The 25,357-nt window shown below is 40.9% G+C and overlaps 1 protein-coding gene across 1 annotated transcript in view; it reads left to right on the top strand.

Annotated features, from left to right (window-relative positions):
* UNC5D (unc-5 netrin receptor D) overlaps window positions 1-25,357 on the top strand; it is an 81,435-nt gene that overhangs the window by 5,056 nt on the left and 51,022 nt on the right. The window contains exons 2-3 of the mRNA XM_009640542.1: window positions 1,594-1,737; window positions 5,897-6,000. Coding sequence (XP_009638837.1) covers window positions 1,594-1,737; window positions 5,897-6,000 — 248 coding nt within the window. The remainder of the gene's footprint in view (window positions 1-1,593; window positions 1,738-5,896; window positions 6,001-25,357) is intronic.

The following is a 25,357-nucleotide window of genomic DNA, read 5'->3' as shown; positions in this document are numbered from 1 at the left end:
TAAGTGAAAAGAAGTATAAATCCTCTTTGCCTGTTGCTGGAAAAGTAGCAAAAATTTTGTATTGCTTTATAGTATTTAAAGCTTGTCTGGCCTTCCCCACCCCTGTTCACCGAGCATCCCCCATGGGCCTCATCTCCCCTGTTTACCAACGGAACACGTTGACTTCCCAGTGCCTTTCAGAAGTGAAATACCCAGCTGTTAATGACGCCTGAGATTAAGTGGTAGCCAATTTTTATGGAGTTTGGGTTTAGAAATTTCTTGCTGCTTTATAAACTTCACAGGCGTGAAATATTTTAAGATTGAGTTTACATTCATTTCCAGCGAAGAGGAAATAAGTATCTTGGGACTGCACAGGAGGAGAAAGAAGAAAGTAGTAGGCATGAATGATTTCTATTTTCAAATGAATGTTTTGCTGACTAACTCTTTCAAATGATTTCCTAATGCCTTTTAACCCGGATTTGGATTGTGTTTCCTCTCCCCAAGCTTGTCATGCAAGGATAGTTGCAGGTATGCAACCATCCCAAGTGTATAAAACAAGGTGTCGGGTTTACAAGGCTTCTCCAAGCTTTGTCTGAAGCAAATGCTTCTGGTCTGAAGGGCAACGCTGCTAAATTTCACCTGTGCCCAGGAGGTTATGAAAATGGTAGCAGGCCAAGAAAAAGCACAAGGCTTTTCTCATCTTTACTCCTGGCTAGCCTTGATTCGTCCTTTAGATCCTTTTCTCAGACCGTTCGGTGTAACTGGTTCCTACCTCAGGAAAGAGGTATACGTTCATTTTGATAAACAGCAAGTAAATTTGCAGTAGACAACAACATTGCGCTGTGGATTAATTTAGCAAGGTTATACTTTGGGAAACCATATAAAATAACAAGGTATCTGCCTGATGTTATAAACGCTTCTGTTTGTGAAAGTTAAGACAGACTTTGGTTTTGTAGCTGGTTCACTGCTTCCCAGAAGGATAGGGTGGTGAAGGGAACCATCTCCAATTATGAGCTGTGAAGTTTATTCCCCTTTTTTATTTTTTTTTCTCCTCCTTCCAGACTGTAATGGCTTGAGCTTAGCTTTCTCTGTGCTGCAGTATAAGACGCAGCTTTTCTCTCCCATATGAGGAAATGGCTGCTGGATGGAACTGCAGGAGTACTGGCGGGAATTCAGTCGGGCATTTGATTAGCTCCTGTCATACATGCATAGTTCTGGCTGTTTGACTCCACTAGGGGCCTACCAGGGTACTTCAGAAAGGTTTTTCAAGGGCACCGAGATGTTAGGTGGGAAGACAGTCTGATTGTATATTATGCTATAAAATTCCGGATAAACATCCCAGGTGAAAAAGGCGCAAGAGACAAGGTTTCTGCGGGAGGTGTTATAGTCTTGCAAAGACCACGGTGGGTGGGTAATTCTTGTAACTCAATGCATTATGAACTACTCAGCTTTTAGAATTTAATTAGTAGCAATATGTTATTGTCAAAGTAATTAAAGCTTTGCCTTGATTAAAAATGGAATTGTTTAATTAAAAGAAAAGGTTTGGCTAGCCTTAGCTTTATGCCCGAGCAAGATAGCCTGCATCAGCTAATCTTCTGTGTCTCTCCCCTTCAGGACTGAAAGTTCGAGAGGTGTTCATCAATGTGACGAGACAGCAGGTGGAAGATTTTCATGGGCCAGAAGATTACTGGTGCCAATGTGTTGCATGGAGCCATCTAGGGACCTCAAAGAGTAGGAAGGCATCTGTCCGCATAGCTTGTGAGTAGCATAAATGTTCTGCTCTTCTAGGTTTTGTAAGGCCTGGAAAGACTGTTCTTTTAGGGTTAAATATAAAAGGATGCTGGTAAGGTACTGCTGTCTTTGCAAGCCCTCCCTATGAGATACTGTGGGAATATCACAGAAAGCATTCCATGTTTTTTTCTCAGACCTCTCTTTTATTTTTATGTGGATTGATTGATGTGCATTTACACTCAGAAAGTCTGTTTCAGAGATTGCGGAACGCATACGCACAGCGTCACAACAATGCAATGTAACAAAAAAGGTTAATGCAAATTGAAAACCCCCTGAAAAGTGCCCTTTTGCTCCATGCTGATCACAGGGGTCCAAAGAATATGAAAAACCATTTAACAATGTCTGTCTTCTACACTTTGTATAAAAAAAAAAAGGCAAGAATACATTAGAAGCTTTTGTAGCATGGTATTTTAAATCTGGTTTTCAATATTAAAGCATATCATTGGCCGTCAGGTATGATAAGCTGTGGGGAAAATGAGATAAAAGTAGCCAAAATTGAATCATTCCAATCAGCAGAGGAAAAAATATCTTCGCTCCCTTCTCTGAGGAAATGAGATACAAACATCCTAAACAGAACTAAGGCTGCTACAGAAATCCCATCATTTCTCTGTAGGACTAAGCATACATTGTTTAAAAAAAAAAAAAAATTGTAAATGCTGTTCATATAGACATTCATAAGAGCCACTACTGAAAATAACAAAATCATTCATAAGCAAGGTGGGTAGTCTTCTACTTTTTTAACAACGTAGTTGATGCTAAATCTAGATCAGATGGTTGAATCTGTCATTCAGACAAGTTAAAGCGGCCTAGGAAAAATTTCCTTCCTGTAACAAGGTGAAAGTACTATTCTTGCTCTTTATCCTTGGACTGGAAAATTGGGCAAGAGCTTCTCAGAGTCAGCCCATATATTTCACGGGTCACGATGAAGAAATTACGAGCTCAGCATGTGCGTCCCGTGTTGGAGGATGTTACGCAGAGGATCAGCCCTTCCTGTGTGGGAAGGCGGCTAAGAGCAATAATGGGATTGGAAAGGAATTCCACTGTGCAGAGCTGTGAATTGCTCAGCTAAAACGTACCTGTAAGTCATACCAAACAGCGACAGAGTCATTACCAGTGGCAGAGTTGAAGAAGGCCGTGTGGTTATGGTAGTTGCTCTCACTTTTAGCTTAGGGGGCATCATTACTTCCTACTTTAGACAAAGGGAATAGCTCTGGTTTTGTAGGCTGACAAATGTTAAGTTTTAAACACCACCACTGTGGATTCATCAAGAGTTATTGGAGGGGGGGTTATTTGGTTTAATTTCTTTTAGCATAGAAGACTCATTGCAGAATTTTTAATATAGTGGGGAGCAGAGGACAACCGTTGCCCCAGATAGGGAGTGTTCAGTTGATCTCTGTTCTTCATATCTGAAATACAGCATGCTGCAGTGTTATAATTCAAGATCAACAGATCATTATTTGAAAGATGCAAAAAATGGAAAATGCGGTAAATGCCATCACAGCAAGAGGAGCATAAAAAAGACAGAACCCAAATACAATTGTTACTATGAGGCTGGGGAGATGCTCAAAGCTTCATCCAGTTTTTACCTAGTAATTAGATTTGCTGCGTTGTTCTAACAGAACGAGAGCCTGAAACCATCCTTTTGCAGCAGTGCTGCTAGCAGAGAGCGCAGGAAATTACTTTCCCCCAGTCTGTTGTGAAGCCTTTTCCTCTAAATCACCAGTTCAGGTCTTTAAAGACCCAATCCCAGGAAATATGGCAACAAGCTTCAAAGAGTTGGGAGAAATGCTTCTTGGAAGGAGATGAGGGGCGGGAGGAATGGGCTGGGGAGGCTCGAGCAAGAAACTCTGCCCGGTAACTTTTATCAGGTAGTGCTCTAGCAATTCTTGATAAATCTTTTAACAGGATAACTTAAACATTTGAGATAAGTAATAGGACAACGTAACAATTCTTTGATTTTATAAATGACAGATTCTTTTGTTGGCTGATGTAGTTTGAATGTGTAAATATGTGTAAATTCAATTTTTTATTTTACTGCATTAACTGTCATAACATTGAACGAGCTAATAATTTCCCTGTATTGTGAAGCTGCAGAGGACTATTATTCTGAATTGAATTTTTATTGACTTTTTTCCACACTGTGATTTCCCAACCCCACAATATGGCAATATGAGTAAAAATCCGAATGAGCAGAAGCAGGTGGAGCCGTGTGTTGGGACTTTTAAATCCGTCACTGTGGTACCAGTTCTTCTGGAAACCACATTCCCAGCTGCCATCTCTAAGTGCAGATACCCTGTTAACCCAGCGGGCTCTCCAGAGAGCACTCTTCGTTTCTGCTTTATGCAGTGGCCTGAGCTGTGGTCATGTACTGGCTGTTTGCTGCACTACTTTTACTTGAAGCCACGCTTTTTTATGAAAAAGAACAGCAATTCTAGAGTGCAGAGATGATGGGACCTGTTAGTTATCCAGACCGAAAAATTGAAATGCTGCCGACAGACGGCTGTAAACTGCTCCCCTTGAGTTCCCAGGGCTCGCCCTTTCAGGGGCCTGCGTCATCCTGTTGGTGGTGAACAGCCGAGCTGCTTAATTTGGGGCCTGGATTTCTGACTTAGGGAACACCCCGTAGAGGACTAGAGATGAGAATGTGTAGGTCCAACCTGTGATAGTGTATAGAACCCGTAACTTTTTCACAGCACCTGCCCCTGTGATGAGTAGTGTGGTAGTGTCGACTTTTTTTTTTTTCTTTCTTTCCTTTTTTTCTTTGTTTTGTACTTAAAGCCTAGAGATTCTGAATTGTGAGTCAAGTCCAAAGTGTTACAGCAGTTTTTATTTCTCTAAAAATGCAGGTAAGTATTTCTTTATGACAGCGTGGAACACAGAAAATGAGAAGATGGATCTTACTCCATTTTTCATCCTAATGAAGGCATTTGTAAGCACAACTGCAGACGAACTGTTAATGAATGACTTTTTAAATAAGGTACTGGAAAAGATACTGGTTTTCTGTGTGGAAAAAAATAACATTAAAATATTTTAAACAAATGATGTAAAAACAAAGAATCATAAGAAGAAGAGTATGTGCACCGTGTGCATCTTTCTCTAGTGACCGGCTTGCTAAAATAAGTCTTAATGTATTTTATAAAGTATATTGAAGTGTAACTGATTCAGAGCCTCTGCTGTTTAAGGGGGTGTATTTCATGAAGTGTAAGCAATGGAGAAAATTAAATCAGTAAATCCACATTGTGGAATTTGAGGCACTGTTTGAAGAAAATGAGTATGTCTAATGGAAACATTCTAACTCTCAAAGCCCATGTAGTAAGTAACATTCCTTCTGGTTTGTTTTCCTTTCACAGCAAGCAAAACTTTACATATTTGTGGGCGTATCTGGGTTAGGTCAATGTCATCGGATCCAGGTTTCCTCTGTGTCTGTCCTGGTTTATGCAAACACTTGTACACGGAAGTGCTGTTGGCCACATCAGTGTGACTCTCAGACAACATGCCCTCTTTCTTATCCAGAACTATTAGCTTGGCCGTGGTATCTGAAGTGAAGCAATCTTGTAATCAGCCAGTTTGGAATGTGCGGAATTGCTCTCAGTCCTTTTCTTTCGGTCCCTGCAGCTTGCAGTATCTAGACAATCTAAACAAAACATCTAGCTTAGAACATTTTATAAAATACCCTGGCACTCATCTGAAGTAGCATGCACTAGGAAAATGATTCACCCAGTCTTGGATTCATTCAGTTGGTTCTAAACGCACCCTAACAATCCCATGTTGTTGTTGTTGTTGCATTTAATTCTCCCAGTTTGGAAAGGCAATGGCTTGAGAGATTGAAAGCACAACTGGAACCGTGGGTTTTGTGGGTTCTAATATTGATTGTCTCTGTAGTCACACAGATCATTTCTTAAAGGTGGAGAAATGGAAGCACAACTAAAGATGATGGGATCCCTCTGCCTCTCCTCTGGGGAAGAACGAGTAGCTCTCAGTTGTCCATTGCTTTACACACACACTTAAGAGAACATGCCGAAGGGATATCGTTGCTCACTTCTGCAGCCTATGTAGTATTGCTTGGGGAGGAATGGCAGTGTAATGAATTTGGAGGTGTAATGAATTGTTGCATTAAACTCTGCAGATTTACGGAAAAACTTTGAGCAAGACCCCCAAGGGAAGGAGGTTCCTATCGAAGGGATGATCGTTCTCCACTGTCGGCCACCTGAGGGAGTCCCTGCAGCTGAGGTGAGGCTTTGTGCAGTGTTACTGCTGGTGGCTATCCATGCCTCCTGGGCTGGTGGGGAATGGGGAGAAAAGCAAAAAGGGCTTAGCTGCCATGTGGTTTTCAAGGTCCAGTGTTGGTTACAGTGTTCTGTAGGAAATGTTTTGTGGAAAAATCCTAGGTTTTGTACCATTTTCAAGTTCTGTGCTTACAAACTGAAAACAGATTGTCACTTATTTTATCAGAAATTACTTTTCTCATTGAAAAAACACTTAAAAAAAGAAAAAAAACCCTAAAAATACTCTTACACATTGTTACTGGAGAGAGAAAATCTGCTGCAAATAATAATTTGGGGGGCTTTGCTTAGCTTTAAACATGCTTTTTGTCAAGAGAGTTGAATCTTAACAGGAAACTAATGGGGATGCCTTAAAATTATAATAGCCAGGCTATTCTTGGGGGAAGATGTTCTAAGTGGGTTGCGTTTAAAAATCTGCTAGAGAGGCATTAAAAAAAAAAAAAAAAGATAAAATCTGATGGTGGAAGTTAGGTAACAACAGAATGATGCCATGCTATCAAAAGCAGGCTGGTGGTGGCAGTCTTCAGCCAGTGCTGCCAGGGCAAGGCTGAGGTCAGTGGTTTAAATCTAACTCCTGCGTATCTGGGTGAGCTACAGTCACCGCATTCAGGCTGTAGCATAGGCTCAGCCACAGGGCTAGAGCCGCGGAGCAGCCCCAGAAATTCTGTGCTGTATTTTTAACTGCACACTCTGCTGTGTACTCTTCAGCTCTTTTGATGAGCAAGACAAATAGTATCACTCAGAAGTTATTTTTGCCCCTTGTCTCCACTATTGCTGTGGTATGTTCTAATTGAAGGAACAAAAGAAGCAAGGAAAAATAAACTTTTAGGTAAGAAGCAGCATGTTGAGCAGATGCAATTGAAAATAAAGAAAGAAGAAAGGCAGCAAACTGGGGGGTAAAAGACACTGAAAATCAGACAGAAGTGTTTAAGACCAAAAGGAATATGAGTTAGATATAAGAACGGTGGGTAGATAAATTTGTATCTAGGCATGTAATGTGCATTGCTCTGTCATTCAAATGTCTGCTACTACGTTATCCTCAGCTGTGCATTATTTTTACTGTTTACGAAAATGAATACTGCTTTACAGAGAATTGCCAAAATTATTGAAATGTGCATTTGGTAAACATATCCGGTTTTGTAGACAAAACAAACTTCCAAAGGTATAATTGCCTAAACATCCTTGGTCTGTGAGGGATCCATTGCCCCTGCTCTCTGCAGAAGGGACGGTAATTGCTGCCTGCAGAGATTCCCCAAAGCCACCAAGTTGCCAACCTCAGTGACCTTTTTCTCTCAGACAGTGTGCACTGCTAAACCAGGTTTCCTGAATGCATCTCTCGCCAGGTTGCCCATTTATCCTGTCTCACAGATTTGCTGTCTCTGTGGTAAAAATTTCCACTTTGCTTATTCTTCTCACCCTGGTTCCCCTCGTTCCACAAACTAGAAGTGAATGTTTTTATTCATAAAATGCCCCAAATCAAGTGCAGGGTTACAGGAAAAAGGCTGGAAACAAGCAGTGACAAAGCGAAATGAAGAGTGATGTGGCCACTACTTGACTGCAAAATATCTTTCTTGGCTTGTGGAAGTTTACCTGGCCTGCAGTCCTGGTGGGTGGTGTGAGCCTGGGAGTGGGGAGCCCGCTTTTCGTGGAGAAACTCTGCCTTGTCCAGTGCCTTCAAATTCTGGTTTCTTCCTCTTCCTTCCCCCATTCTCCCTTCCAGACGTGCTGTTCTAGGACTCTTTCCATCCAATGTGTAAGCGCTATCAAAGGCTTCCCAAGTCCAGTCAAAGCTGTTTCTTGGATTCAGCTCTTTCACCCACCACCATTTTCTTTTCTCTGTTCAGCTGCCTAATACACGCTCTTAAAACTCGGTAGCCTCGATTCCTCCTTGTGTCTTGCATTACGCTGTGTGGTCCCTGAAGGAACGTTCTCGAATGTCTTAAGGATCCTAGCACCTTCCTTGGGAGATTATAGTGCATTTTTCTACAGTGACAATTTTCATAGTCTGAAGCATATGCTACGATGTCTGTCAGTTTGGTTTTGTTACTAATTCTAAAAATACAGCCTTTAAAGGTGAGCAGAAAGTGAAAACTATATAAAATCTATCTGTTTTCTTTGAGACCAAAAGAAACAAATTATGATTGTTACGCTTCTACCCAAGTATGGTTTGCTGAACTGATTGCACGCATTTGACTGTTTTCCAATTTCTGTATGGTTAAATAGCCAGAAATGTTATCTTTGTTGAAATTCAGCCATTTGGGAAAAAAAGGTGATTCTTAATCAGCACTGTTTGAATTTGAATACTGAGAATTTTAGAATTATTTGAACTATACTGCTTTATACTCAACAATTAAACAGGATATCTGTGGTTTTATGAAAGTTAGGAATTACATCCAATGAAAAACTGACATTTTAATTGCTTTCGACAGATAAAAATTTTAAAGTTCTCAAACCCCAATTTACTGGTGTTGATTGTAAAATTGTTATTGCTGCTAATAAAGCCTGTAAATCTTAACAGGTCATATTTGCTTTGGACAATAAAATTTCACATAAAGGCTCATCAAGGTAAACAGTCTAGTGGAAATGATTCAGTGTCTTCAGAAACTGGGTACCAGATCCAAAGAAGTAATGGCTCTGGTTTGGGGCAGTAAGGTTGAGGTTTTAAACTCTTTGGGTAGTTGAAGACAACCTGCCTCGTTAAATACGTGGATGAGAAATAACTGAGGCAGCCAGTAAGTCTTGCTCAATAATTGCCATGTGGGTACTGAGAAGTGTAGAAGGTTTCAAAACCCAGTGCTGGCAACAAATCTGTGGTTCTGATCCAAGAATTTATTTCATTAGAGTTTGGATGAAGCCCTAGATGAAAACATAAGGCTTGAAATAACTATGGACAAAGAAGCTCGTCTTCTGTTTCATTAGATGCAAAATAGATGCTAATTGTGGCAGTTGTTCGTTGTTTGTTTGTTTAATCCATACTCTGCATGGGCCTGGAAATGCAAACTGAAAACAAAAAGGATGGGACACTCCAGCCCCTCTCATGTTACCATGCCAATATCTGTCTGAATGCCTTGGGAAGATTTTGATTATTCCATCAGGTGCAGAAGTTCAGGAACATTATTTTCCCAAAGAGCAGACATTTTCTGTGCTTGCCATAGTTGCAAGTTAATCTAGCAATTTATTTCTGACAATGGCTATGAATGACTGATACAGTCAAACCTCTAATCGTGCAGTGCAGCTCAATAAGAGGCAGACACTTTACAACTGGAATGAAATTTAAGTTCAGCTCGGTTATTTATGTGAGCCTGCTCCATTATCAAGAACATAAATCTTCATCTCTGGAATTGTTTTGCTGCAGCTTGGAGGTGCTGAAGATTTCTTAAGTCTAAGGATAGAAGCATTAAAAGTAAATGTTCTTGATCTACACCATAGCTTAATCATAAAAATCCTGTCATTAGTCCTATAAGAAGTGGAAAGCAGGGATATTTTTTAGTGATGGCTGACATCATAGGTTCCTCGGAATTACCAGGAGGGGAGAGCCTTTCTTTCCCACTATTCCTTTCCACATTTCTTGTCACTCCTCAAATATTTTCACCTAAGTGATTTTAGCCACTGCCAATGTTGTTTAAAACTGAGTGAGTGGATCTCAGCAGTTCTTGGTAGGCAGAGCTACTTGCTGCTAAATCTATCAGCATTTCCCAGGCATATTTATGCCATTATGTGCCATCAGTGGCAACCCCTTACTGTGCTTTTGTGCAGGAAAAAGTGTTTAACTGACGAGCAGCATTAGGGGTCCACATCTGAGAATTCCTGAGCTGTCATCACAGTCAGCATCTTTGCATCTCAGTACTGACCCTTTTTTTTTTTTAATTTATTTTTGGGGTGGGACAGCAGGGATGACAGAGAGCTCATACAGTGATCAAGACCAAACCTCACAGAGAGGTTCTCTAGAGAGGATTCCTCTAGATCGAGTTTAGGTTTGTTGGGAGAAATTTCTGTTCCTACCATCTGTTCCAGAACGAGTAAGGCTTCCGTATCTCATCACCAGTAGCAATGAAAATACCCAGACTAAGTTTGCTTGTATGTATTAATTTCTGCACACAGTATGTATAAAAAGAGTAAGGGGAATATGGATTAAAGGTTTGGATCCATAGTTTAAATGTATCTAAGCTGTATATGGCTTAAAACTTGGCTTGTATAAATTAATTCACAAATAATGGAAGCTCACCTGACACTGTCAGTGCTCTGCGTGCTCGTACAGTTCAATTTCAGTAAATAGTCTTTAAGCTGAATAACACATTTGTGAAAGCAAACAATCAAGGAGGATTACAAATAAAGAACAGCAGCATTCTAATTCAGCTTTAATGTTATACAGGCATGAATCAGGAGCACCAAATCCTGCTGAGGCAAGCACTGATTTTAATGCTGCTTTGAAATGCACTGTACAGTCTTGATTCATTTAGCAGCAAATTTCAGTTGCTTGTGCTAGGTCTTAAGTAAAAGACATATAAAGGAACATCTCTCTAAAGCCAGTTCTCTTTCCATGAATTTGATTACACTCTTCATGGACCCAAAGTCCATCCCTTGTGCATGAAATACTACTGAATGTGCCTGATTTTACTAATAATAAAGCCTCATGTGGCAACAGCAGTCAAGAAAACTGAGTAACTGAGGTATTACCTGTTGGTTTACCCTTTCAAGTGGTTTAGGCAGCCTTAGCAAATTATGAAACCATTTTGGATTCTGTATGGGCAGGATAGGCACCCACCTCTAAATGTGGTAACACCTCACACCATCTCTTAGAGCACCGTGGCTCTGCTCCTAGAATGTGCTGCCTTTCCCTTTATATGCAGGTCCAGGTCAGCTGTCTTCAACCACTCTGTGGCCCACCCTGTATTTCCATCTCCGAACCTTTGTTAGCAGGTTTCCCACCTCCGGAGTTTGCCTCTTGAAGAAGGGAGCAGCAGAAAATTCTGCACATCTCTGCTTTGGGGTGTTGCTGAGGGTTTGAGGCATTCTGGGTACATTGCCATAGCAGTTGGAGAGGAAGAAAAACCAAAATCCTGACACTAGGCAGTCTGGAAAAAGGTTTTAAATCCTATTCTCGTGCATTCACATGGCAAACAAAACAGAGCTGGTGAGCAGCTGTGCTTGCAGGCATCAGCACCCAACCCAAATAAATTCAGGTTTTTATGAGTTAAACATCAAAATAAAAAAGAAAATCCAGCATTTAAGTAGAGCATCTGATAATCCCCTGCTGTGGCAAATGTTGATTTAAATATAACAGAGTCTCTGCTGGCACAGGCTTGATGGGACCAGAGCCATTTCTTTCACTATGGATGCAGAGTTGGCCTAGGAAAGAGACAGTTCTGGCTTTCAATCCCCACAACAGATTCTCCCCATAGATATGTTTATTAATTGTGTGCAATAGAGGCCTCGTTTAGCCTGGAGTGTATGCAGCGAGGCAGTTGCTGTATAGCATAGGAATCAGCTAAACTCTGGTGAACCCTTGTCTGCTGGTCATTTTTGTGAGGCTGCCAGGTGGGTACCTTGGGCTCGGATCTCTGGGCTTTTTGTATTGCTGAGACTGTTTCACTCCGTGGGTGTCAGAGGAAGTACTTGTGATTTGCATTGGCATGATGACAATGAGAGGAAAGGCAGGGCTGAGTCCTCTCAGAAAATGTGGAGCTGAATATTGAGTTTGCCAGCGCAACATCTTTAGCCTTGCTACTGATGATTATCTGCATCTCTTCACCAGACTAACCTTGGTCGTTATGTACAGCTTGTTGTTTGGGGAATGTTTTGAAGACATTTGTGAAGGGAAGAGGGGCTTTGCTCTATCAAAACGGCTTTGTTAAAAGCAGTGTATTTGGCAGTGACACAACACATGATGTGTTTCTTGGAGCTGCATTATCTGCCAGTCCCGACTTACTGGTGGCCTCCCTTCACACACAACCTTTTGTTATTAGAAAGAAACCTTTACCACAGCTTAAACAAATACGGGGTCTGGTGCAGAGCAGCTTAGCTTAACTGAGGTACTACACGCTGATTCAGTCATGGGGGCCCCTCGGGCCAGCACATGGCTACATGCCAGGCTCTGAGCTCAGGTAGCCCATCAGTTCATCGCTAAAAATAGATCAGATACAGCTGCAGGTTCCTGTCCTAGTGGGCAGCCAGCCCCGTGTGTGACTGGCCTCAGCTGCTATTAAAGGTTCATCATGTTACTGAGGTAAAGTGCTTCTCATCCTTGGGTTGTATTCTTTTTTTTCCAGTGCACAGGGCTATGTTTTCTGTGTTTGTGTTTTGAGCTTGTTTATTGTTGTTGTGTAAGTTTGTTTTATTACTTTCCATTATTCCTAGGAAGACACAGCAGTTATTCATGGTACCCTCCTTTGTCTCACACTAAGAAAGTATTGCACTGGTTTGAAATGACTTCTAGAGCATATCCTTAACCTATAGCCTTGCATAAAATATACTCTGCATTCAGCTTTAGCCAAGGCTCTTGAGTCCTGTGTGTGGCTTATAAATGGCTAGAGTTCAGCCTTGAAAATGTGAAATGAAGACTGGCTGGAGCAAATGAGGCATAGCTTAGCTCGTTTTAGAAAAGAGAGAACGTGTTGCATAGGGCCTAATGGAGTTTGTAGTCTCTCTGTTTACTTCCCCACCCCTGCTTCTCAAGTTCTCGGGCATTTTCTGTTCATTCATCCCAATCCTGGAAAAAGGTTTATCAAGAGGCAATTGTGCAGTCCATCTTGGGATCACGCAAATAGTAATATGCTGAAATCAGAGCTTCAGTGAGTGGTTCAGTCAATAAGTGGTATGGATTGATTTTGCTTTCTGTTCGTGTAATTCTGATTTTTTTAAGCAGTGCTCCAGTTTACAGAGTATAATATAGAGGACCTTTCGTTTCTTCTCCTGTACATCTTCCCAAGTGAATTTCCTGACATATTCTTTCCTTATCTTCTCAGCTGACCTTTACTTTTATTCTTTCTTTAAATAGTTTTTATCTAGTCTGTATTCTCTTCAGATTCTTGAAACTCTTCTTTTTGGGGATGGGCAGGGGGGAAGACATCAAAAATAGATTCTCCTTTTTGCTGCATTTGACAGGCTTGCTGCTTTTCATGTGTATGCTGAGCATTAGCATTTTCAGTCTTTCCTTCATTCTGTTTAATACTTTCTCCTCCTTCCTCCTCCTCCATTTAATAAATATTTTTTTCTCTAAATTGTATACTCTTTGAGGTCCTTTTTATTTTGTTCACCTTCAGCATAAAACTGGTTTCCCCTGGGGCCCCTAGGGGTGTAAACCAGCATTCGCGTGGTTCAGATTGCAGGGTGAGGAGACTAAAGTGGGATTTTGCACTTGAGGCCATGTATAGTCTGACATTGGAGAGTTTTAGATGCTCCCACGTTATCTAAGGTTCTGTGACCCTTTGCATGTAGGTTCACAAAGATGTTTGAAGGAGTTAAACACACCTGGCTCCCTAAGCCAGCCAGCCAGACTAGGTCCCCCAGCCGCTTTTTGCAAATCTCGGCTTTAAGTCGACACACAAAGTGCAAAGCAATGGAGATGCAAGCTGTGAGTTTCTAAATGGGTATTAAGCCCTCATCCTTGAGAAATACATGTTGTACTGCTATTTTCTGTGTATTACAGTCCTGCCATTAACATGATATAGTGCTGTTCCTACCTATTACCTTGACTATATAAAGCAGCTTCGGTAAGATTTCATATCCATAATGCTGGCAGGCTGGTAACCCTAATCATACTTTAGCGTTCTCCTGTACTCTTGCCAAAGGATATTTTTCTATTAATTTTAAGAACATACTGAGCACTGGAGTCACTGCCTCTCAGTGACACAATCATTTGCTTTCGAAGTGAAACAAAGAATGCGGACAACTTGATTCCGTCGTTTTATGCAGCTCTGTACCAGCTTAGGTGTAGCGTCTGGCATTGATATGACTGATAGATCCTGGTGGTTTGCAGCAGAGTCAGCAAACAGATTAAATTATAACATCCTCTCTAGTACACTGATGGTAATTCCTTCTTACTGTCTGGCTCTTGATAGTCGTGATGTTGCACTCCGTGACTGTTGTCAAACCAGTCTTGAACTGTAACTTGGAGAATACTCAGTCATTATCCATTTAGTTAAATTTAGGATAATCTCTGTTCTGTGTGTTCTACCTTATTGGTGCTTCAGAGAGTAAAATATTAATTATTTTTGGTATAGGAGCAAAAAAAGTGCTTGCTTTTGTAACTGGTAATCTTTTTAGACAACTGGTTTTAAGTTCTTTTCACTATTTTGGACAAGTGTTGTGGTATGTTGGAGGCACGTTACTACTGAATCTTCCACCAGTGACAAAAGGGCGTTAAATTTTTCAAGCTGTTATAGGTTGTTCCTGTTTAATTCAGTGCACTTCACAATCAGGTTTCTAAATCTTTCTTTAATTGGATAGCAAGCTTCCCTGTTCTGTACTGGCATGGCCGTCAGGAGTTTCTGTCACCTCCTTGAGACCTGGGTTTAATCTGAATTTAGTATGTTTTAAATTTGAAGAAGGGTGTGAAACTGCTAGTCCTGTCCAGTGGAGCGCCTTCTAAAGCTGCCCTTGGAAGGCACCCAGTTGGCCTGTGGTGAATTCAATAAATTCTGTCATTGTTGGTAGTTCCTGTAGATTTGTACTGTTCTTAGAAATGTCACTCCCTTTGTATTGAAGTGCCACTGAAACCATGATATTAGGGATAAGTGTTTATAAGCCCCAGGCTTTCAAATAAATAAAAGCAAAACTAAAAAATCTCGAGCTTACTAGACTCTGCTCATCTTTACTAGAACAAAGCTGCGGTTCTTGTGCTGCTACACGTGAGATCTGCAGTTCCGTGCTGGATACGGTATTAGCTCAGGGGAGGCAATTCCCAACTAGGAATGCCTGATGGGAAACAGCATTGAAGTCCGTTGTGATGCATGAGGTGCAAATCTGAGCAGAAGCTGACCTTAAAATTTATTCTAAATTCCTTTTATTATAAATAAATACTCTCTGAGACTAAATCTCTGAATAGCTCATAGTTGAGCATTAGTAGCAACTTGCAGCTCTTTCTACATCTACTGTCTGATTTTGGGGGGTTTTTTTGTTGTTTGTTTTAAAAGGGCAGCTGTTGTGCTAAACTGTTACTGATGAGTGTAAACTTGTGCTGAGTGCTCTGCAGAGGCTTGTGGAATACTTTAAAATATCTTTATCATTTAATATATGCATATATTTAAGTTTTAAATGTGCTGTATCCAGTACTACTTTTTCAAATGTTTAACACAGATTTTGACATTTTAATGGACTGCTGTAGATGTTCGAGCGAATATCTGCATGAGTTCTGATGGTTTATTTACCGCTATAGCCTTTAATGGAAATGTAAAATCATTTCTCTTCTGGGCAGTACATATTCCTTTGCAAACACATCAACAAAATGTGAGACCCACATAAAATTCAAAAGCTGCAAGTATTCCAGAAGTAGTGAGAGTCATTGCTGCCTATTTTACATAGGCTTGTGTATTTATGGGACTTGTACACATACAGTAAAATATAATATGGCAGGATAATGGTATTGTAGTAAAACACTATGGCAAAAAAGGCCAGTGAATTATTGTCTTCAATGAATCTTGTTTCTAGTTATAGAAAACAGAGTATGATTACTAAATGCAAACAGCATGCAGTTTATACAGTTAGTTATAGATCTTGCGTCTTGTGTCTGGAATATCAATATTTGCTTTACTTTTAAGGTACATTAGTTACAAATACAATAAATGTGTTTCATTTTTCACCAAAGACATTTCACTTTCAAGACTGAGCTCGGGTATGTGCAATATGTCTCAATGATTATTTATCTACATGTAAGCTCTTCCTATAGACTGGTTTTACTTTTAAGCAACTATTGCAGCCAAACTTCACATTTTTACAATGATAAAGTTATGGGAAGTTGTAAGAAATTTAGTCGTTAACTTAGACGTGACAAAATTCAATGACATTGCATTTGGAACAATGAGAGAAATTCCTTTTGCTTTGTGAAGGAATTGTGCAAATTCTTAACTCTTACTGTTAGTAATGAAAAGTAGGTTTCAGCATTTCAGGGACCCTGATTGTTCCTCTGTAGTTGGTTGGTAGCACACAAGCCATTAACACTCCAAGGTCTCTGAAGTGCTCCCCCTCCACCTTACACTTCAGGTCTTCAGGCTGCTACTGAAGCACTGCTCCAAACTTAATTAGGAGAAATGCTTCTGAAAAAGAAATTGGTCATATTACAAATCCAAGTTTAATGGCAATTGCCATTGTCTCTAAACAGATAACGTTCACCTTGAAATAGTCCATGCTCTATTATGATGCTTAGCAGGTATAAAGATATTAAAATGATTAATAAGTTCTTCTGAGTCACTACACTTACAGTAGGGCATGCGTAACCTTCAGGTCATTTGGGTGACAGGCAGCTGACGAATATGAGATCTTAAAATTCTGGTTGAATTGGTATGTATACTCTATGGTATTGCTGTTTATGAATTACACCTTTAAATACTGACATTTCAGGGGAAAAAAAAATCCCCTATTCTAGAAGCAACATTTTCATGGCAGTTCATATATATCCCACAGCATCTTCTGGAGATGTTAAGAATTGCACAAATACCTAATGTATGAGTGTTTTCCATGTAGAATTGTATATAAGATCAGTTTTGGCATTTAGTAGTAAAGAATTATGAAGTACAGCTATCACTTTGGAAGTCACTACACACACATGAATGCAAGAAACATTCCCAGAGTCAAGCCACATCGTGTGAATCCTCATGATCATGATTTTTCATAGACTTAATTGTCTAAGCCTGTCTTTGGGGAGTGAAGGTTCTGTTAACTACAGCACCGCTGGCAGGCTGAGGACTGAGGATTCATTTAGCTGGGGAGAACAGGGATTTCTTTCAGGTATGTACAACATTGCTGCTTTTTTTCCTGTTACTCCTCCAAGAATCCAAAGAAATTCAGATTTTTCTATTAGACACTGTCCAACACTGTACATATGGTGAAAACCACCACAGATTCAGGCAGCAGTTACCAGGCTCATGGCACGGAATGGCTGCGTGTGTGGACAGAGCAGGTTTGAACCCATTTAGAACATAAAATTCTACTGAAGAGCCCTTACAGATTTCAGAAATATCAAATTACTGTCCCGTTAATCTCTGTTTATCAGTTCTCAGCATATCCTACCGAATGAAACACAACCACCTCTAAACGTTGATTCTGTTCTACTGAAACCATGCGGTGGCTACTCACAATTTCTCATTTAATTGTTCTAGTAATTTCTTCTCCGATTTTATTTGCTCTGCGTTTTAGAATTCTGCCATTTCCCTTTGTAGCAGACAAACACACACAGACACACAAATGTGCCCTGTTCGGTTCCGATTTTTAGCTGTGTTTAAGAGCAACTTCATCGTTTTCAGTTTTCCTATTTTATGCTGTTACTATGGATAATACAGGGCATGCTGCTTGGGACTGATTGTGTTCAGAACATGGCAATCTAATAGTACGTAGCACCTCTTTATTCTATGAAACATCTGCTCAATTAAAGACTTTTTGGTTAAGCCTGTGACTGCTTCATAGAGGCATGGACAACACAAAACCAGAGTCAAGCTGTAGTTTGTTTTATGTGCTGTTTTATCTTGGGTCAGATCTAGTATTCATTCCTTGCCCTTCATCACCCATCTTCTTTGAGAGAAACGTCTGCTTCAGGACCATCTTTCTGTCTTTTTCCCTGAAGTGCTTCATCTTCAATGCCCTGAACTTTTTTTTTTCACTCAACCTAGATCATGGATTAGGTATTACAACAGCAGTTGTAACACACAGAGTACAGAGCCTGGAGTAATACTCTGTAGAGGTTCAAACAAAGAGCAGGTTTCAAAGGTAAAAAAGGCTTGTGATTATCAGTGCTTGTAAAACCACTTTAATGCTATTGCTCAATATGCTAAAATAAAAAGCCTTAGATTTCACCGTTGCTCTGTGTAAGTGGGGAATAAAAAGGACATGGTTTTGCATAGGACTGGTGGTCTTTTAAGTATGTTGCAGATATTGTAGTGGGTTTTGTTAGCTGTACACATTTCAGGGCAACACAACCAATCACATGAATTGGGATATCTGGTTGTGCAACTTAGGGTAATGGTGAGGGTTTGGGGTTGGTTTTTTTTGTTTTTTTGCTTCGTCACAATCACACTTTTAAAAAATGTTATTGCTGAGCTATTTACCATTGAACTGGATATATTTTGGATGCTCTTTTTTGGACATTTGCAAGTCTGAAATTATCTGGAGAGCCCGTGTTGCCAACGCAATGGATTTTTCCTAATGTTCGTCCTTGTTTCCCTGGCAGACGGCTGACCAGCAAACAAACATCCCTGTCCCAGCGTACCAGCATGAGCGAGCAAGGTCAGCCAGGTGTGCTGCGTGAGTCACACGTAGCCGGCTATTCGGCCTCCGCATATCGTGTGTTTTAAGACTTTGCTGTCTTATATTGATTTAAACTGTCGTGTTACCAAAGCAACATGGGCAACTAAAATGCCTTTTGAGTATTTGAGTCAAGAGGAATTTGTAAGTGGCTTCTTGTAGGGATACCCTGAGCATTTTTCATGTATTCGGTGTTGCTGCCCATTCTTTATGCTCATCATAAAGGACCCGCCAATCTCCATAGCCTCATACACAAAATTCCCTGCATATATGCGAGCCGTCTCAGGGAGTCATAGGTTGTCTAAGATCTGTGGAAACCCAACCTGTTTATTTGGACTCTGTGTGTTAGATCAACACTGCTCTCATTCTGTAATACAGCTGTCCCTCCGTTTAGTTTGCACACCTGTGCCTAAGGTGTAGTCTATTTGTCATTCATCACTGGTGCCAGAAGAAATATCCAATACACCAATGTTGTGGAAACTCTGCTTCTGATATATGTTTATCATTTAGTGAAAAAATAATTAAGTTCCAGGTAAGCATGTTCTCGGGTTTATCTTGGAAATCAAGCTCAGAGGTGTTTAGCATGGTCTGAACTCATGTACTTGACCACGAGTATGCAGAGCTCTACCAAGTTGCAAGGGAGAGCCATTCCTTCAGCTGGAAGCCGTTACAGCTTTTTCATTCCCATTCTGACCAGCCACCAAGGAGAGGAGGAAGATTGCCGCTGTATTTGTTGCCTTCTGCCATCCTAATAGGCAGTTTGAGATTATACTCCTCTCTTCATTATTCTGCCACTGCGCTCTTTGAACACGTTACATCTGTCACTTCATTTTTTACCTGGACCCTTATTTTACCTGTACCAATTATTTGAAACAATGGCATTTGCCAGCTCTCCTTGTCTCCTTAGTGAAATCTCCAGGTGCCTCTATTGCTGATTTTGTACATTTTGCAGCTATTGGAAGCATCTTGGTTCCTGCACATATACCCTTTATTTGAAAAAATCTTTCGATGTTATCTTCAAAATGAGTACATGTGCTGGATTTCATGTAGGCAAGGGAACTGTGTACTGTTTTCCTCCAGTAGAAAAAAATGTGTTTTCCTTCTGGGATTTGACTTGTTCTAAGTAAATCGGTACACCCAGGAGCTACTGAGGTCATGAAATCGAAGTGCTGGAGCAAAACACTTCTGAATTAGATTGCTAAAATGAGGGGGGGGAAAAAAAGTGAAATAACTTTGTAGTTCCCCTGAACAGATAATTCCTTTTTACAAAGACATGTGCTTTGGGGCTTTTCTTGTTTTTGATGTACTGTTTTGCAGTAGCATATATTTTTCTGGTACTGTTTTCAGAAATGTTCTTAATTTTGAATGCTTGAACATGAAAGGATGAGTTATAGACTTTATCATTATGTTTATAATTATAAATAATAAAGGTAATTGTGTGCAAGAGTCCTACAAGGATTTGGGAACTGCACTGTGGTGTACGTTTTGACTGAACGAGATAGTTGGAGGCTTTGTCAATACTGCCCTATTGCTCTGGTGAGCGGAGGAATGACTGCTGGGGTTGTTTGCTAGTGCTGTGGTAGTGCCCAGAGGTCTTGTTTGGTTTTTCTGTCCCTGACTGCCGAAGGTTAGATCTTCAGCGTGTTTGGCAATCTTCTCCTGATACTTACAACTTTATAATACAAAAAAAATCTTCCCCAGAAGGGCTGTCAAGTGCTGGAAGGGGCTGCCCAGGGAAAGGGTCGAGTCCCCATCTCTGGAGGGATTTAAAAGCTGGGCAGGCGAGGTGCTTAGGGACAGGGTTTAGTGGTGGACTTGGCAGTGTTGAGTTTATGGTTGGACTTGATGATCTGAAAGGTCTTTTCCAAGCTAAATGATTCTGTGATTCTATTTCTGAGTCTGTGAAGAGCATACAGCACTTTTGCACAATGCTTTCTTGTGTGTCTGCTTTTATTCATTTTTCAGCGGGATTCAAACTTCTGAATTTGAATGCTGAAAGCAAAGGTTTGTGAGCAGAAGAAGCGAGTCTAGTTGGTAGAAGGCTGTATTATCCTCTGGTTGTTGGTGTATTTACGTGCTTTTACAAAGTCCTGAAAATGTCACACGGGCAACTAGAATTCAGAAATGGGGTATCCTTTGCTCAGGGAGTGGGCTGTTGTGAAAGGAAAAGGTGCAAGGGTTGTTGGGAAAGAGAAGCATGGCAGAGCATTTCTCAAACCTTCCTGATTTTAGGTGTTCAGAAACAGTCAGGAAGGATATATAACGTCTTCAAAGCTACAAGGAAAGCTTCTCTTAGAATTGGTTTTGGTTTTTTTCTCTAGTCAGAGTCATTCAAGGTGTCAGGAACGTGTACGTCAGTTTGTGCTGGAGCAATGAAGGAAGGTGCAGGGAGGACTGAGTGAGAGAAGGAGCAGTCTGCTCGGAGTCAGTTCTGGGCTGAGTGTGGGTTCTGGGAGAGCATCGCTGCTAACCAGGACAAAACCGTCTCTTGGGCACAGCTTGCATGAAGCAAAACAGACTGCGTGAGCGGCTTTTGATCCTCTCACACTAGTGCCCATTTTGCTAACTTGCACTCTCGCAGTCACAGCAAGAGCAGCTGGTTTACTGTCAATTGTGACTGGTGCTCTAACCGAGAGGGGCGAGGCGAGAGGGGAAACTGCAAGATGTCCTCGGAGCAGAGTGTTTCCGTACCTACTGCACGTTAGCGCAGATTCAGATGTCATCTGCTAGAAAGTGAGTGTCTTGTGATGGACCCACGTGCTCACAGTATTTTTCTTCCTAGTCTGTTAATCGCCCTTGAAGCTGGTTTTGCGCTTCCTTCTTATTTCTGTGATTTCTGTGCAACTGAATTTTCTTTTATGTCTAAGGAAGCTCCTTTACCGACTGTCTCCCTCTCAAAATGAGGAGTCCCCAAATATGTTGATCCTTTCTGATCAACCGCTTGTCTTCACTCACAAGCACAGGAGATGTGTGCATGCCCTTACATTCCATTTTTGCCAACGTTCTTATGATTTCCCCGTTCCTTTCCAAATCTTGGTCCAATTGCATATTTCCAAACACGTCTATCTCCTGAATCCTATCACCAGCACACACACTGAGTGCACTCCTGCTGCAAACACATTTTCCCCTTTGTCTCTGTAGAGCGACGTGTATATACATGTGTATGTACGTAGTTACAGTGCGGCTGGACTAACCCTGATGTAGATCACAGTGGGACCAAAGGAAAGCAGTGTCATCTATGGGTTACGTGGTGGTTTGTCCTACTGTAGTTACTGGGAGCTCCACTTAGCGATACAAGCATAAGCTTCTAAGAAGAAAATTTGCCCACTTACAGATTTCTTAACTTCACAGGAAGGGGAAACATCCCTTTCAAAAAAAGCTTTTGCTGTTTCAGAGGTGAAAAGGTTGTTGATAGGTTGAAATATTCAACCTACCTAAGCAACCTGGTATGAGAAAACATCCCTGGGTAGATACCAATTTCAGGATCTTTAATTAAATTTTGAAGTAGCAGTCATATTTGTTACTGCACTTTCTAGCTGTGTTTCTTTTTACAACATGCCTTTGAGGCCTAATGACATAAAAGTGAGGGTTCTCTTTAGTCAGGTTCTGCTGGTGCGATACACTCACAGTGGTCCTGTTAGAGTCTGGAACACATACCATTAGGTAACTGTGAAACTGAAACGCTGCAACATGAAAGGTTTAGGGGATGTTTTACCTCTCTGGACATAGATCAACAGCTTTTCTAATTGCAAACAATGTTATAAGAGAAAGCAGTAAGCTGTGAATCTGGTGTTCAGCTGCATTTAGTATGCATCTAGTGACACAGCATAGAAGTTACACATTTGTTAACTAACACTTGTATTTCTTTATAGAGTTTGAATTTAAATACTTGAATTTCCAGTGTGCAGAAGATGATGATTTATTAACAAACCTAAAGGATGTTTCTGTTAGTAATCTCTCACAGGTAACATTCTTGAGATTATCTTATCTGAAGGCTACTAACAAAAAAGAGCAGCATTATGTATTAATGCTTCACCACCACTCTGGGGAGCAGTTAAATTAGAGCCTTGTTTGCTGCAGTGTACAGAACAGGAGCCCAGAAGTTGCTGTGATAATCGAGATGAGGAGGCCACGCAGCCGACCAAAGTAATGACAGCTAACCAGCTGCTCTCGGGTATGATTACTGGAAGCAAATACCGGGGCTGTAGTTGTAGGCAGGACCGCTTGCACGCTTGCTGGCGTGCTATCTGAGCAATACTCCTGACACTCAGTTTTCAAAGACTTGGACTTTTCTTCTACGTTTTCTTGAGAGCAATAATCTGAGGCATGGGTAGGGATGCTACTGGGTTTTTGTAAAGCTGTGGGGTGATGTTTGATCAGAAGCAGTTAGAAGGGCAAGAGAAGAGATCTCTTTATTTGTACTCTTTGTTTTCAATTACTGTAAGCTTTCTGTGATGATTTTCTTATCTCTAAGAATTTGGTATAAATGTGATACTGCTTATCAGAATGCCATGTTAGCAAAAGACTATAAACATAATTTTCAATAATCTTATCTAAAATTTTCTTTTTCAGTGTCAACTGCACCTATAATTTCAAACGTGTGCATTGAAAAACAAATAAAACCTCACTGGTGTGGTACCATGAACACCCTCCCTGGAGCCTTTAGCTCTTTGCTTCTTTCTAACCATCTTCTACAAGATGATCTGTGGATAACTGGATATCCTTAGATCCTGAGGTTCTAGAAAAAGAGGAGCTCTAGATGTGTCTCATCTGCTCACTTGCATTGCTGAGCTCTAGTGTCGAGAGACTTTGGGTTTGAGTTTCACCTAGATCATTCCTTTCTGCTTGCCATAAAATAATTGAAGTCATTTGTGTGCACTGCCCCTCTGGAAAAGCACCGTGTAAGCCCCCACACTAACCTCTGGGTTCATGAATGCTGATTCATTCATCATTTTTGCATGGAGGTGAAAAACAGTATTCCAGTTAAGGTTAGATACTTATTCCTCCAAAAATAGGAATAAAGATAAACTCATTTGGGGGTCTGATTATATCTTTAACAATCAGAAAATATCCCATCAGCAATGGCTTATTTAGCAATGTGTCTTTATAGCAGTGTTTTAAAATAGCGTGTCTGAGTCAACTCCTTGCCCACCTTTAGCATTACAAATCGAGGTACAGGTACAGGCTGTCACCTTTCCCATTATACTTACTCAAAGGCGTATTCTAATTTCGTTTTGACTCACCCCCTCCCATGATAGCCTTTTTCCCCTCCTCTGGATTTTTCAGCAATATGAATTTTTTTGGTTGTGAGTTTAAAGCACCCAAAGAAAAATGCTCATTGCAAACTGGACGTGGCTCCGAGTGCGAGCTGTGGTACACAGAGCGCCACGAGTGACTATAATCTCCCCGGCTTCCCTCGCTGTTGGCGGGTTACGTAGCGAATACACCAGCTGTGTGCCGCATAAAGTGAAATAATAAGAAACGTGCATTAGCAGCACGCGGTACTGAGTTTCCAGACGATCCCTCCTGCAACAACGGAGTGCATCTCCTCAGAGAGGGCAGTGAGCAGCCTGCTCCGGTGGGAGCTGTCCCTGCCCGTGGCAGGGTGGACCTTGGTCACCTTTAAGGTCCCTTCCAACCCAAACCCTTCTGTGATTCTATGAAGGAGAAGATTCCCGTGCTGCTTTCCACAGCACAGCCAACAAAAGCCCAGGCTGATTTATGAGTTAGTCAGTGTGTCAGGTTTATATAATGAGATTATATATTCAATCTAATGAAGGAAAAATATGCTTACCAGAACAGTAGGACAGTGCTGTGATTAAACGGTTTGGTAACAGTATTCCCTCAGTGGATTAATTTAAAAAAATGCAGCAGGTACAGTTGACCTGCTAGCGATAGGCTCCTAGCAAGGAAGATTAATGGGTTTTGATCGTGTTGATCAGATAACCATGTGATCACAAAGCTAGATACGAATGGTTTGCATCCAGCAAACTGGCCTTTGTTTTTTATTAACCTCCCACAGTGATTTATGCTGATGGAGGCTTCTCCTCCTTACTTTTTTGAGTCTTAGGGTAGAAAGCAAAATAAAACTGCAACAAGGATACGCTGCCATCTTAATGCATCGCTGTCACTGGAGCCCCTGCCCTGCCTATGCTCATCCGTTCTAACTGTAACATCAAGGGAGAGTTCTCCAGCTTAGGGACACTTGCGTTTGTAGAGACCGGAGTTTCATGCTAGATCTGAAAGGAATTGAAATGACTGTGTCTTGCTCTCTTCCACTAAACATTATAGGTCATGGAAAAAGCTGTTTTTAATAAGGCTTTTAAAGATTGGGGAATATGACTCCTAAATCAATGGTAGGGGAGAAAGAACTTCTCCTAGCCAGAGGCCTGAGCTGATTAGTGGGGGGGAATATTCATAAAAGCTGACATTAGCCTAGCGATACAATCTCCCTGGGCTTGCTCTGGAGTCGGTGGAGGAAGTGTCAGGAGCCTGATACACCTGCTGTTAATCGTGACGTGGGGGAGAAGCTATTGCAAACATCTTCTATAAAAAGAAACATTTTGTAGAAAAGAAATCAGCTTCAAACATGTTTTCTTCTCCAGTTAAAAAAAAAGCTTTCAGCTAGAGATGAGATATTCTGAGTTTCTGAGTTCTCAGCCTTTTTCTTCCTTCTTTTTTAATGCAAAGTCAGATTCTAGAGGGGAAAAAATGGTATTGCCTAGGTGTATATGTTATTTTTGTTCTTAGGGAGCTAAGAGCTCAAGCAGTGATGCCTTCTGTATTATTTATATTGAGTTAATTAAATGCCTTCATGGGCAACAGCAAAAATGGTATTGGAATCAACTTCA

The sequence above is a fragment of the Egretta garzetta genome, unplaced genomic scaffold (assembly GCF_000687185.1).
Source record: "Egretta garzetta isolate BGI_Z169 unplaced genomic scaffold, ASM68718v1 scaffold296, whole genome shotgun sequence".
NCBI classification, from domain to species: domain Eukaryota; kingdom Metazoa; phylum Chordata; class Aves; order Pelecaniformes; family Ardeidae; genus Egretta; species Egretta garzetta.
The sequence above is the reverse complement of the archived record's forward strand: the minus strand, read 5'-3'. Positions and strand labels throughout refer to the sequence as shown.